Source organism: Pholis gunnellus, assembly GCF_910591455.1.
Source record: "Pholis gunnellus genome assembly, chromosome: 14".
In the NCBI taxonomy this organism is placed as follows: Eukaryota; Metazoa; Chordata; class Actinopteri; order Perciformes; family Pholidae; genus Pholis; species Pholis gunnellus.
Window position 1 is genome coordinate 14,520,191 of NC_136541.1, and position 12,816 is coordinate 14,533,006.

General features: G+C 42.6%; 2 protein-coding genes across 3 annotated transcripts; both read right to left on the reverse strand.

Annotated features, from left to right (window-relative positions):
* Positions 1-269: 269 nt before the first annotated feature.
* prkab2 (protein kinase, AMP-activated, beta 2 non-catalytic subunit) lies at positions 270-5,576 on the reverse strand. 2 transcript variants are annotated; one of them, XM_079173786.1, is made up of 8 exons: positions 5,491-5,576; positions 4,347-4,529; positions 4,058-4,209; positions 3,777-3,870; positions 3,404-3,515; positions 3,157-3,290; positions 2,961-3,029; positions 270-1,900 (listed from the first exon to the last, which is right to left on the reverse strand). In XM_079173786.1, the coding sequence occupies exons 2-8, from the start codon at positions 4,506-4,508 to the stop codon at positions 1,823-1,825; spliced, it is 801 nt and encodes a 266-aa protein (XP_079029912.1). In that variant the 5' UTR covers positions 4,509-4,529; positions 5,491-5,576; the 3' UTR covers positions 270-1,822. The 2 variants fall into 2 exon arrangements, with proteins under 2 accessions (XP_079029912.1, XP_079029911.1); XM_079173785.1 differs by having other exon boundaries at positions 4,347-4,532; positions 5,491-5,567.
* Positions 5,577-6,138: 562 nt separating this feature from the next.
* Positions 6,139-11,875, reverse strand: LOC306706670 (mitochondrial adenyl nucleotide antiporter SLC25A24-like). Its single transcript, XM_079173823.1, has 10 exons — positions 11,413-11,875; positions 11,105-11,231; positions 10,879-10,966; positions 10,652-10,763; positions 9,517-9,675; positions 9,245-9,397; positions 9,017-9,124; positions 8,336-8,503; positions 8,003-8,153; positions 6,139-7,757 (listed from the first exon to the last, which is right to left on the reverse strand). The coding sequence occupies exons 1-10, from the start codon at positions 11,590-11,592 to the stop codon at positions 7,576-7,578; spliced, it is 1,428 nt and encodes a 475-aa protein (XP_079029949.1). The 5' UTR covers positions 11,593-11,875; the 3' UTR covers positions 6,139-7,575.
* Positions 11,876-12,816: the final 941 nt, after the last annotated feature.

A 12,816-nucleotide genomic window follows, 5' to 3' on the forward strand; every position in this document is an offset into this window, starting at 1 on the left:
TCGGTGGAGAGCAAATGCGCCCGCCTCGGCCTCGTGAGGTCACCGTTGACGTGACATCAGAGCGGGTCAGGATCAAGTCAGACACAAATCTAACCGCCGTGCATTGTGTGGTGATCGACCTTGATCGGTTTTATCTAAAGTGTATAGATTTAATAGACAAATGTAAAATGAACAAATAACACAACTTTTGTTTAAAGAACACAACTTTCATACAGAATACTGGCTTCTCATACCAGACAAAGAAAAAGACAAACAGACAGGAATTAGGACCAGCGTGTCCGCTCTTTATTTGCAAAGAAGTAAACCCGTGTACAGAGAATCACCACACTGGTTCTTCAAAGCATTTTAAAACATTCAAAACAGTTGTAAAATTCAAGTTTTGGGTTTTAGCCTTGAAACACCACACCGCCATGGCGCTTGTCCTCCATAACTTTTTATATCAGCCTTAAAAACTCTTTGGACAAAACTTCAACATTCAAAAAATACTTTCAGAGCGTCTAGTTGAACGCCAACAGGAGCTATGAAAGCTCCTTTTTACAAGTCGGTGTCAACCATCGATACATACTGTATATGCAGACTATTAAACAGCACGACTTGACAAAAATAACTTGCAAAATACATACCTCAAAATACAGATCATCAAGTGAGCAACGATGTACAACTATTTAAATCATGGCAGCTATCTCTCCTCACAGCCCTGTACATTCTGAATGTGGTCGATCTGCTTTGTGCACCAAACTCAGTAAATGTGTCGTATCCTCACAAGTTGCGGACATTCAACGCATGCAAAGCAGCAAGTTCAACCTGTTAAGTGTCCACGCCTCTGTGTGTGACTACACGTGTAACGGATACATACAGTACATTGACTGCAAGGTCATCATATCTAAAGAGGGAAAAGCACAAAGCTACAGTACAGTACGAGTTGCCTGCTGCTAGTTAAAAGCTTCTATCAACACTCTCAGGATGGTCAGGTGCTCGCAAAATGTCAAAATAAAGGCAACAGCAGAACTAAACATGTTCCAAGTACTCCATCTACAGTGACCAACGATGGTAGTTTAGTTCATGTTATAGATTCCACTGCATGATAGCCGAACTGTGAGAAATACAATAATATATGTAATACGTACTGACAAATAAGATGTCGTTCGCTGCTGCCCGCTCCTCCTGTTCTTGTTTGCGAGTTTACGTTGAGTTAAGTTCTCGTTATTGCACTTCATGTTCAACCAATGCCAAGTCTGCTGCTCTCTTCAAGCATCTAGAGACCATTCTGTTATTCTACATGCACTGGCCATAAATACCGTCAGGTCAATTATTTCAAAAACGTTTCAAATCAGTTCAACGCGAATATGACGACACAACACTTTAAAATCAAACTGTTGATCCACACCAAGAACACTCAAAACCCCTCATTTTAGGAGAGCATCCTTCAAATCACCATTACAGAAACGGATCCTTCACAGATCAGCGTCTTCCTCGTTCCACACACGGACATGCATATATTCACAAGGTGCAGTAAACACTCAAATACACACAGTGATTGAATCAGTCTCTTATCCGTCAGTAGATGTTACAGGCAAAAGCCGCAGTACGGTTTTCCTCTCTCTTCAACACCCGTCACACACTTTGCTACTTTTGTTCAGAGCCCTATGTAGACAGAAGTGCAGCCTGTACAAAAAAACCAAGCCGAAGTCGCAGCTACTGGCCTTTGGCTTGCCTGTAAACTGGTTTCAGTGCAAGATTTGGCTGAATGTGATGATACCAACAAAAAAGAAAAACCAGCATGCTGCTCTCTAAAAGCACCGTGGAGCTCCCAGGTTGTGGTTCAGATAGGCTTATAAAGCAGGGAGGTGACGTACTTCTTCTTGTATCTGTGAGTCGCACTCAGCACCATTACTCCATCCTGCACAACACAACACAACACACAGGCGATCTGCCATTAGAGAGACCCACAGCAGATAAACATGAGATGCTCGTATTTGTGAAACTGCCAAACGGTCCACATAGAGAATAATGTAAATATCAGATTTTTAATAATCATGAAAACCTTTATGTATTTAGCGCTAAAACGTGTCTTACTGCAATACTAGCATATTTAGTACAACCATTCTGACCACAAATGTGGTTGCTTTAAATGTTCTCTATAGGATATTCAGAGCATTAATAGGAAGCAGCAAACAACTATTAGCTTTGTAACGATATAGTGAGGTAATGTCTATTTTTAAAAAGGGAATGAAGTCGCTCTCCCTCTGTATGTGCTGTAATCCGAGCTTCTCCTTGCTTTGTTGACACAGCCGGGTCGGCCCCAAGTGGCTTTTAGTGCACATTAGTGCATGTAAACGCGCCCCACTAGTTAGCGTGCGGCCGCCGCTCAGCACTGCGCTCATGAAGCAGTTACAGCTGATAAAACCCACCCTCTAGTCGCCCCTCAGATTAACGCTGAACGCTGTCAGCACTGTTGCCGTTGTTAGCACTGTTAGCACTGTTAGCTATGAGCCGCCGGCTCAGCTGTCACCATGTTGAGAGCCATGTGGAGGCAACAGATATGCTCTGAATTTCTTAAGTGAGCACCTTCAGTAACATGAGAAGTTATGCGGGGTTATGTCCTTTTGAATGTTTGTCACAGCAACAGACTTTGACATTTAAAAGTTTGTTGTACAATTTTGCTGTGTAAACATTTTCAGAGACACTTGGCTTCAGAGGCAAATGTTGAGAAAGTAAAACGTATATGAAAGGAGTCTAGATTTCAGAGTTTGGGACTATTATATTAAGTTAGCCGGTTTTTGCACGACCGTCTGAGTCACTGGCTGAAAGGTGAGGGAGATTCAAACCCCTCCACAGAATTGGGTTGCTCGGGGATATGTAGTTAATAGAGCTGGGGGGAGAAACGTGTGTATTTCATGGGGTGCGAGTAACATCTGGAAACGTGTGAGGAGTATTTCAGCTGTTTCCAGGGAACCTACCTTAATTGAGAGGGCGTAAAGGTGGTTTAGCATTACATGGTTGGGCTCAGGCAGCAGGGCAGGGTCACACTGTCGAGAAAGAGTACGAGGAAAACTTACAAACCACAAAGAAACTGGTAAACAACAACAAAGGCAAATCAAGGTCTGAGGAAATGATAGTGTTAAATCTGAATGGTAGATAGATGGAGGCACTGACAGATATATTGGTGTCCTTGTTGAGTATGACTTGGAGGAGGTGAGGAGGGAGTATAGGTGGGGCTTTGAAATGCTCCTCAGGCCTGAAGCTGTACTGCTCCTGCCCATAAGGACCTGGAGGGGAGCTGGACAGGTCTGCAACCGTAAAAGAGGCACATCAACACCGCTGACAGGGTTTCAAGGCTTGATTAAACTTTCCATTGCAAAATACCTCCGTTTAATTTTCATCAGTGTTTACTGGAACTGACCTGTGTCGGAGCACTCCAGAGAGTCAACATGCAGGGCGTCAAACACCTCAAAGTCTGACTTCTTCACCTGGATCAGGTTGTTGATGGTGCCGAGTTGACTGGTTACAACTGTCTGCAAAAGAGAAATGTTCCAAGAAATGTATATAAATATTATATACAACACTGCACACATTTCCCTAGAATTTAAAAAGGCTTTGACAGAGACAACAGTAATGGATGTATAGTTCTTCTGTGGTTTCCTGACCAACTTCCACGACAATACCATGACAATGATGTCTTTCCATGTATATAACATGGCAAAAAGCAGAACTGAACTATTTGGTATTAAGGAAAAACTTTCAATGACAATCAAATAAAAATGACACTGATGTACCTCTGAGGAATCATGGACCCACTGTCCATCTACAAAAAACTTGTACTGGTGCTCTCCTTCTGGCAGGTCCAGGATCGCTACAAAGTCATTATGGCTTTGAAGAAAAGAATATAAAGAGTATTAGTGCAATACCGGTCGTTACTCTCAGTTAAAACTCTACAACTGACACATATGGTTGGAGCTACGATGGAAAAGCGAAGACAATTTCCATTGGATCCCTAGAAGACCGCAAGAGTGAGAATGTACTAACATGTAGAGAATGCAAAGAACAACATGTCTACCTCTTATTTAGTGGTATCTTTGTGCTCCAGTTATTAAAGGAGCCTGCTATGAAGACCTCCTTCCCCCCTCCAGCCCAGCGGATGACTGTGGGTCGAGCCTGACGACCAGTTTTCACCTGGTCAGCCACATCTGATTCCTTCTCTCCTAACGCCTAAAAGCAATTCATTGATATCTCAAATAAAATCACATTGAACAAATGGCGTAAAAATCTTAAAAGGTATTCCTGCGCAACAAACAAGATACTGTACAACAATCTATATTTTCTGGTTCTGTATTTTCCAGCGGTACCTTCGACTCCGGCCCGTGGGTGTTGAAGATGTTGGGGTCGTCTGTGCTGTCCACCATCTTGCTGCTGCTGGGTTCCTGGTCTTTGTGGCTGCCGCCGCTGTCTGAGCGGTGGGCCTTGGCTCCATGCCGCTCTCCAGACACTCTGTCACTTGTGTTGCCCATGATGCCTGCCTGGTTATGGTGCTACTGGAAAGAAAAGACAACTTCTACTATGTTTGGGAAACAAACCATAGACTAAATGACTTAATTGCAATCCAGCCATTCAGAAACTAAAATGAATCAGTTGCATCCTTTATCCAAGATTCTAGAGACCTTATTGGACCGTGCACAGATTCCTCCAGCCTGCAACCACTTGAAGACAGATTTGCAGCTAGATAGGCTGATCCTAGTAAAGGGTTTGGAGCCCAATTCATTAGAAGTTTGTAACTGCTTCTTTAGCTAGATCAGTTTCCTTCAGACTGTCTTCCTAGCATATTATTCGTATGTCTTTTAAATGATTGTGTTTATATAAAAAAAGTTAAAAAGGCATAATAATAATACATTATGACAATGTAATGGTAAAAAAAGTCCCTAGCCACATCTTATTGTTACAGCAGAAACTACCAACGATAAGTGTGATATGTGGCTGATTTAAAATGGTAAACACCTTCTTAAGACATGCACACGAGCCGTGCACACATGATGCTAAACGGCTTTCTAGAGAGGCTTATCGGGAGGCTAGACAGCTTAAGATACGACCAAGTAACGTTATCTGTGGCAGTAACTAAACCTGGACCTGCCACCGCTTAACGGTAATAACGTCTCCACACAGCTTCGTCCCGTTAACGCCCACTAGCTACTTAACGAGCAACAAGTTCCCAAATTAAACTTTAACGTTAAAGACAATGTTGCCATTAATCGAGAGATGTAAGCACACGTAGCTTGCTGGTTGTCACCTACCACAGTGTCCCCTCTGTGCAGCTGTGTCGACCTCAAATCACTAAAGCAGGAGAATATTTTTAGCTTACAGTCGGCTAGCTGCTAGCTGTCACTTTCTAACAACTAGCTTAGCTGTTTGTGTTATTTACGACGTCAGCGTTGATTATTACAACGTGACGCAAACTTCACCATGTAACGTTTGTGATGACAAAACAAATACACTCACCGAAACCAGCTGAAGTTTATGTAGTTTTGTTTTTTTCCAGCGGAGGGCTAACCTCCTTCAACAATAGTGGTGTCCCAACTACGGTGTGCGACTAGGACAAACTTAGTGGGACTATGTATTTCATCACAGTGTCAGAAATGGGATTCCACAACTACCAGATTGCCTGAGAGGGAACTATGACATTGTTTACCGATGCAGTAGAGATACAGCAACTTCATATTATGTAGTTTACTCTGCAGCATCATAATCTGACAAGTTATTGTTTCAAGTACCTGCATTCAAGCAGCAGAACACTTTGGGGGCCTCATGTGATGTCCGGGTAGAGTAATATGTTCATGGTCTCTTGGATGTCTGAAATATTTTATATGAATAATAATTTATAACAAAAGTAATACACTGTACACGGTATAAAAGTAATTACAGTTAGCTTCCTTTGCTACAGGGAGGGTTCTAAAATAAACCATTATTCATTTATTTTATTTAGAAAAACATTGTTGGGGGGTTATTTTATATAAAACTACTGCATCTTAAATGATTCTCCAGATCCCGTTTGTGTAATGAATAAAAGCAAATTCAAACAATTGTTCGAACTTGATATTGACAAGATGACAAAATGCTCTATATAAAAAACCAGAGCCAGAGACAAAGATGATGCAATCATTTTATTGTTCTTAGTTATCCAACTTAGTCTGTATTTTGTCTGTTTTGTTCCACTAATATCTCTGACCACTTCTACTGCCCATTTTATTAGGCCAGCTAGTAATAAAAATCCCTGGGATGATTAAAGAAAAAATACTAAAGTCTAACTCCTAACTCGTTTACTTGTATTGTACTGGGCCAAGTTTTCAGTTGAGCATGGAAATGTGTCAATGTGTTTTGTCGTCATTAGCCACTAGGTGGAGCTGTTAACACACCTCAGTGATCCCCACCCTGAACAGCTGAACTTTACACCACTAAGCCATTTGCTCGCAAGTAAGCCTTCCAGCAACGACCATGTTAAAGTTTCCACATGTTCTGGCTAAAAAACTATTAAATCAAGACCAGTTGTCCTTTCTTAAAATCCACATTAAAGTAACATATAATAAAGACAATAGGCTGTATGGAAGAACAAGTCACACAATGTTAAAGGTAACAGTATCCGCTTGTGGGAGTGTTCAGTGTGTTTGGTTGGTTGGTTTGCTGTGAAGAAATGAGAAGTGAAACAAGAGAATAAACATGCTCCTTGCAAGTCCACTGACCAGTTATTACTGTTAATATGTTACATAGTAGTAACCATCATCAAAACCCGTAAATAATCAGAACTGAAAACGTACATAAATGCAGTATATATATATATATATATATATATAAGCAGTAAAAAACACACCTGTGATGTCAGACAGTTCACATTTAGTGGCTGTAAGGCACATTTAAATGATTATCAGATAACACACAATTTGTGATTTTCACATTGCACAAGACACATTTGTCTTCATGCACACAGTACTCCAGTGTTAACAAGTTACTGATTTTTAGTTGCCAGCAGCTGACTGGAGCTGATGTCACTCCAGGTGTTTACAACTTAGGAAAGTGTTAAATTACCTCTAAAGTGTGTTGACTTCAACATTTGAACTGGGGTAGTGTCATTTTACCTCAAAATAAGACCAAAATATCTCCATTGGAAAAGCTCAAGATTTCACGAAACAAAATATTTCTATAGTAACCAAAAGAAACAAAAAACAATATGATCCATTAAGCTACCACTTTGGTTGATCACAGTTTTAACAGAATAACAGTAGGATGATTTCCACAACCCATCATGTATTATGTTTGTATTTAGTGCAGTACTATCTTTATGTCAAATCTTGTTTTGGACAGTGAACATATTTTGGGAGCGTGTCATGTGTAACAATCAGATAGAAATGAAAGCATGCTCAGCAGGAACGATAAATGCTTTAGCTACTGACAGACAACCCTCAGTAGGACACATACAGTTTTCCATCCAAGTCGTGCTCTGTATGTTTGATGTCTGTCTGTTTTCTTGGGACTCATTTCAGGCATTTTCAAGTCTGACAAATAAATGTTCTTTTTCATTTGCTTGCAGCGTCATTTGGAAATTCCTAAGCCAGTCTTCATGTATTCGTAAACCACATAGCTAATGCTGACAGCAGGAATGACTTTCATGAAGTTTGGCAGGAGGCCCCGGTAGAGTCCGAAAAAGCCATCTTTGGCTACTATCTTCTTCATCAGACTGCTCATGGAGGGCTGGTCTGATGCATCCAGAGACGCTGGAGAGGAAAAAGGAAGTTAGGGAGGCTGTTCTGCATCTGAAAGCATGCTTTTTACTCTTGTACTGTCTGTTAAAGGAAGCCCTCCTCCATTGCAGCCCACTTATTATATTATGTACAGAAAATAGTGGGTGTTGTTCCAGTTTTGTCACCACATAACCATCTTGCAGTGTATTACGCAATATGTGATTGCGTGCCATGTAAGTTTTGTCATCCTTGTTACCAAATGTCAAGACTGCGTTTACCTCGTGCCTGCATCCGTGTGCGCACAAGCGCGAGTGGATAGCTGGCCAGCTGGCCACAGGTACTAGAGATGGTCCCGCAGGCCACCAGCACCAGAACTCCAGGGTTGGCCGAGTCTTTGGCGTAGTGCGACAACCACGTGTTCTTCAGAGTCTGAGACACAGGAGAGACGTGCATTATACTAATGAACATAAGCATAAAACAAAAAAAATTGATTTCTCTGTTTTAATGTAGCACTACAGTCCTAGGTGAACTGATTTGTCGTGCATACAAATGAGAAAATGTAACTAAGTGTGCTCTGTTGTGAAATATGAGGAAAGGAGCAGAATACATACCTCATAAACAGCGAGGTCTATCCCAGCATAGGGAATGATTCCCACTAAGTTTGGAATGTAGCCCTTGTAGAAAGCCTTGACACCTTCCTTTCTCAGAATCGTCTTGGCACAATCAAACATTCCTGAATACTGTCCGGTTTTCCTCAGGGTCAGTCTAGTTTTTAATACCTTAGAGAGAAAGCACAAAAGAAGAAAAACTGAGGAACAGAATATTTTTGATTTGTGTGGTATTTTCTAGTTTGGGGGGAAAACATATTAAAAAAGCTGCCTTCATTTTATTTCGCTACCCAATACCCGTATCACCAGACGTTTTAGTATGCCAGAAACATATTTAGTATGTCCCGATACATAGTGAGTCAAAAGCAGCATGCCAAATTTCCATGATGTCCTAAAGCATCCGGTCACATCTGGCAGTGCGCAACCCAGCATGCTTTTCTGGTTATTCTGACCCACAACCCTCTGCACGGCGGAAGATACGTCACATTGACTGAGCCGAAAGAGCACAGACAGACGGCAGCTCAAGTGGCCGAAGGTGTAATGACAGATGACAGCGCATTCAAGAGGGTCAAAGTTCAAGGCGCAACGTAATGAAGAAGTGGAATGTCTCAATTGCATGCGACAGTACATGCTTTGTAAGGCCAGTAAGTACAAAAAACGTAAAAAAGCAACCAGTTGACGTACCTCCATTGGGTAGATGGCTGTCTGTGCTGTGGCCCCGGCCATAGAGCCAGCCATGAACCTCTTGTGTGTCTCAATCTTCTTGCCCTCTGAGGACAACAACTTCTTAAACTACAGAACACACACACAAGTGGAGCGAAAATAAATGATGCACTTATTCCAAATATTTGTAATGTTACAAAACGGTGATAAATACATTCACATGTATAAAATGTGCATTTAAGAGCTTACTTGTTCATATGCCATGAATTTGATTGCTGTCTCAGGTGCAATCTTCAAAACGTTGATCCCATTTCCCCTCCACAGTGACGTCAGACCTCCCTCTGTGAGCATCCGCTTGAAGCCCCCTACCAGGCTTATCGGGTTGGTCTTCGAAGAATGAACCTGCAGCACAAATACAGAAGGTTTGCAGGTGAGTTTCACTCATAGCACACGTAAGTTGCACAAGTTATCATCCTGAGGTAAGAATACAGTTGTCCATTTGTTTCTTTCACTTATTTCACCTGCATGAAGACTTTCATTCTGTCCAGAGGGGCAGTACCAGTGCGAGAGACGGCCCCCGCTACTGCACCTGCAGCAAGCTGCTTACACCAGACACCTGAGCTCTTCTCCTCCTCTGTGAATTCATCTGGGATGGCAAGACTGTCACCTATGTCCAGCACCTGGTGAAATATATATATATATACATTTGAACACATCACTTGTATTTATGGGCACTGGTCAAATCAAACACATGTCCGTTTAGCATTATTGCTCCTGAGCTGTAAACACATTCTCAGTGCTATGTCAGTTTATGGCCATAATAACAGTACAGCAGAATTATTTGTGGTTTTGAGATTGTATCTCTCTCAGGAAGGCACATGTCAAAATGTGACAACAAAAAAAAAACACTTCACAAGCCGACAAGAACTTCTCCTTTTGAGGTCTATTTTCACAGTGATGCCGCAACTGTTTTTTCAATTTTGCCAAATTACCAGTTGTGCACTGAGAGAGAGCAGCATTTACAAAACCTTGAACATAAGGTTGCAGCCAGGAAGTAAAAACATTAAAAGCACATGTTTCCTTGTCTTGTATAGTTGATACAACTTGTGCATAGAAAAAAGGTCACACTGTTGAAGAAAGGCAAAGAAATCGCACAATTGTAACTATTTTAACAACAAACAATGAATTGACCTGACCTCCTTATCCTTTAGCTTGAACTACCGATAAACAAATCCAATGTTTTTCCAAAAGCATAAATGTGTCTGTGACAAACAGTGGCAACTTAATGCAATTCTGCAGGGAAACACAGAGGCTTGTGCAGCAAGTTATTTGTCCTGCAGCTACTCTTACATCACATCTATGGCATGAGAATGCAGTTTTGCCTGGTTTTGGAGCAAATATCTTGACATTGACATCTTTAATTGCACTGAGGGGTGGAGAAGGGGGGGGGGGGGCAAACGTGTGCTGTTGTGACCTAATTATGTTGGACAGTCTAATCTTTCAAAGCTGCTGGCAAAATGTGGACTGCAGGGAAAATCCATAACATCGCACACAAGAGCACTAGACGTCATGGGATTAATTACACTGCAGTGGCCTGCCTCTGTATTTGAGTGTGTGTGTGTGTGTGTGTGTGTGTGTGTGTGTGTGTGTGTGTACCGAGGAGTGTTTCCAGTAGCGTATGATCTCTTCCAGGTTGTGAGCAGGGCAGAAAAGGAAGTGTTCTCTCCACTCATTCCAGTCCACCATCATGGTCCCATCGATGTCCATACTAAGGAAACACACAGACACCTGTTAACCCATGATCCATGGTTATAATAAGCACACCATGTAAGGCTTTCAGACTACCACTAACACTCTAAACATATTAGAAGTGGAGGTCAAACCTCTGTAATATTTTCTGGGCATTCTCTCTGCTGATGTCCATGCCCAGCTCTTCAAGGGACTGCTGGATCTCCGAGGCATCAATGCGCCCTGAACACAACATTTAAAAAAAGCTCCACTCAAACACGCTGCAGTATAAACAGAGGCTATGTAGCCTCGTAAACATCCACTGGCATAATTACTCCTGCCAAGTATGTTGATAGTGAGCTTCCTCTCATCATCCCCTACCGTCGTTGTTTCTGTCCAGACTCTTGAACGTCAGCCGCAGCTTCTTCTCGTGCTCCTTCAGATATTTGCTGAACTCGTTGAAGTCGAGAGTCCCATCTTTGTTCTGATCGCCAGACGACACGATTTTCTGCAGAGAGGATTCACAAGTGGTTCAATTTGCCTTCAGGTGGTATCAGGGCGAGTCACACACACACACACACACACACACACAGACACACAGACACACACACACAGACACATGGTCAGGAATTATCTGCGAATCGAGCCAAGCCCTGAAACTCCTTTGGCCCCCCCGGTTTTTTTTTTACCTGTGCGGCACCCTGGCGAAATATGCCCATTGCCTTGAGGCCCGCTCGTAATTCAGCGACGTCCACCTCCCCATCTTTATTGGTATCAAGCCTCTCAAACAAGTCCTGGTACGACCTATTGCTGTCGGCGTCCCAGCACTGGGCATTTGATAGTAAAAACGTCCGTAACGACGGATACATTGTGAGGGCTGAGGGGGAAGCAGCTGTCGAGAGACGAGTCGCCCTGCGGTCAGGATCGGATCATTAATCCATATCCAGATTGAAAATCGTGCATAAACACTGCGAAAATCCAGATACGAAAGATTCAAAAAAGGGCTACTTTATTATTTTGCAGACTGCCCCGTGCAGAGGTGTCCTCCGTGACGTTTCAGGCGAACTGCAGCTATCGAGGGCGGAGCAACGAAGGCTGCGTAGCCACTCGACGTTTCTTTTCTGCGGAAGAGAGGGGAAGATGGTCAAATAGAAAAGTGGTGGAATAAATATCCCCCGGATTAACCGCGTGGATAATCCGGTTTATGCGTCTGGTGAATTTCCCCATCTGTCTTTTTCGCCCTTGCTCCATGTGATATGTCATGGTGTATTATATAGTAGGAAACGTAATCTCCTCATCTGGCACGACGTGTCAGTGCAGGAAATAACTGTTTTCCCTGCAGCGCGGTATCGCTGGTCGCCACTAGAGGGCGGAGTTCCTCCGCACAAAAAGGTGTCGCACACATGGAAATGATGTCAGCGACATCTCTGTCACAGTTTTTTTTTATTTAAGTTGACTTCTAATGGCATGTCCTTTCTTCTCTTTGCATTGATTTGAGGTATGCCTCGGTTCATCTCAGATTTCCTACTTCCTCCTGTCTTACACATCTTACAATTAAACTACTAAGCAACAGGTTCTTCAACATGATTTAATTTGGCACCAGGGACCGTCCTTTGTCTCCACACAGTCTGTTGGTGGTTGGCATTTACTCTGTGGGATTACTAAAATAATAAGCCAAAACTGCCTACTTACCTGTTGCCAGACCGTGTGACCTGTGGTGCTGCAGCAACTTGTGTCATGGAAAATAAATCACCACTCTGACAAAGTGCATCGGTTAAATAGGGTGCACAGTAAAACCAAACACAGCATCCACACCTAATGATTGTGTGTCGTTACCTACATTTATTTGGTGAAATCATATTTGTGATTGTGCGGTTGCACCTGTAGGGGGATCTGGCTAAGAAGAAGATCTACCCAACTCTATGGTGAGCGAACCTCTGACCCCCGTGAAAAGGATGCGACATCAACAGCAAAGCCGAGTCTGAGGAATGAGACTCTTCTAATCTGGACGGCAGCTTCTGAAGTTTGATCCATATGTTGATCTGTTCTCTCCCAGGTTGTTCAGAGACGGCCTCCTCCCCGAGCAGACCTAT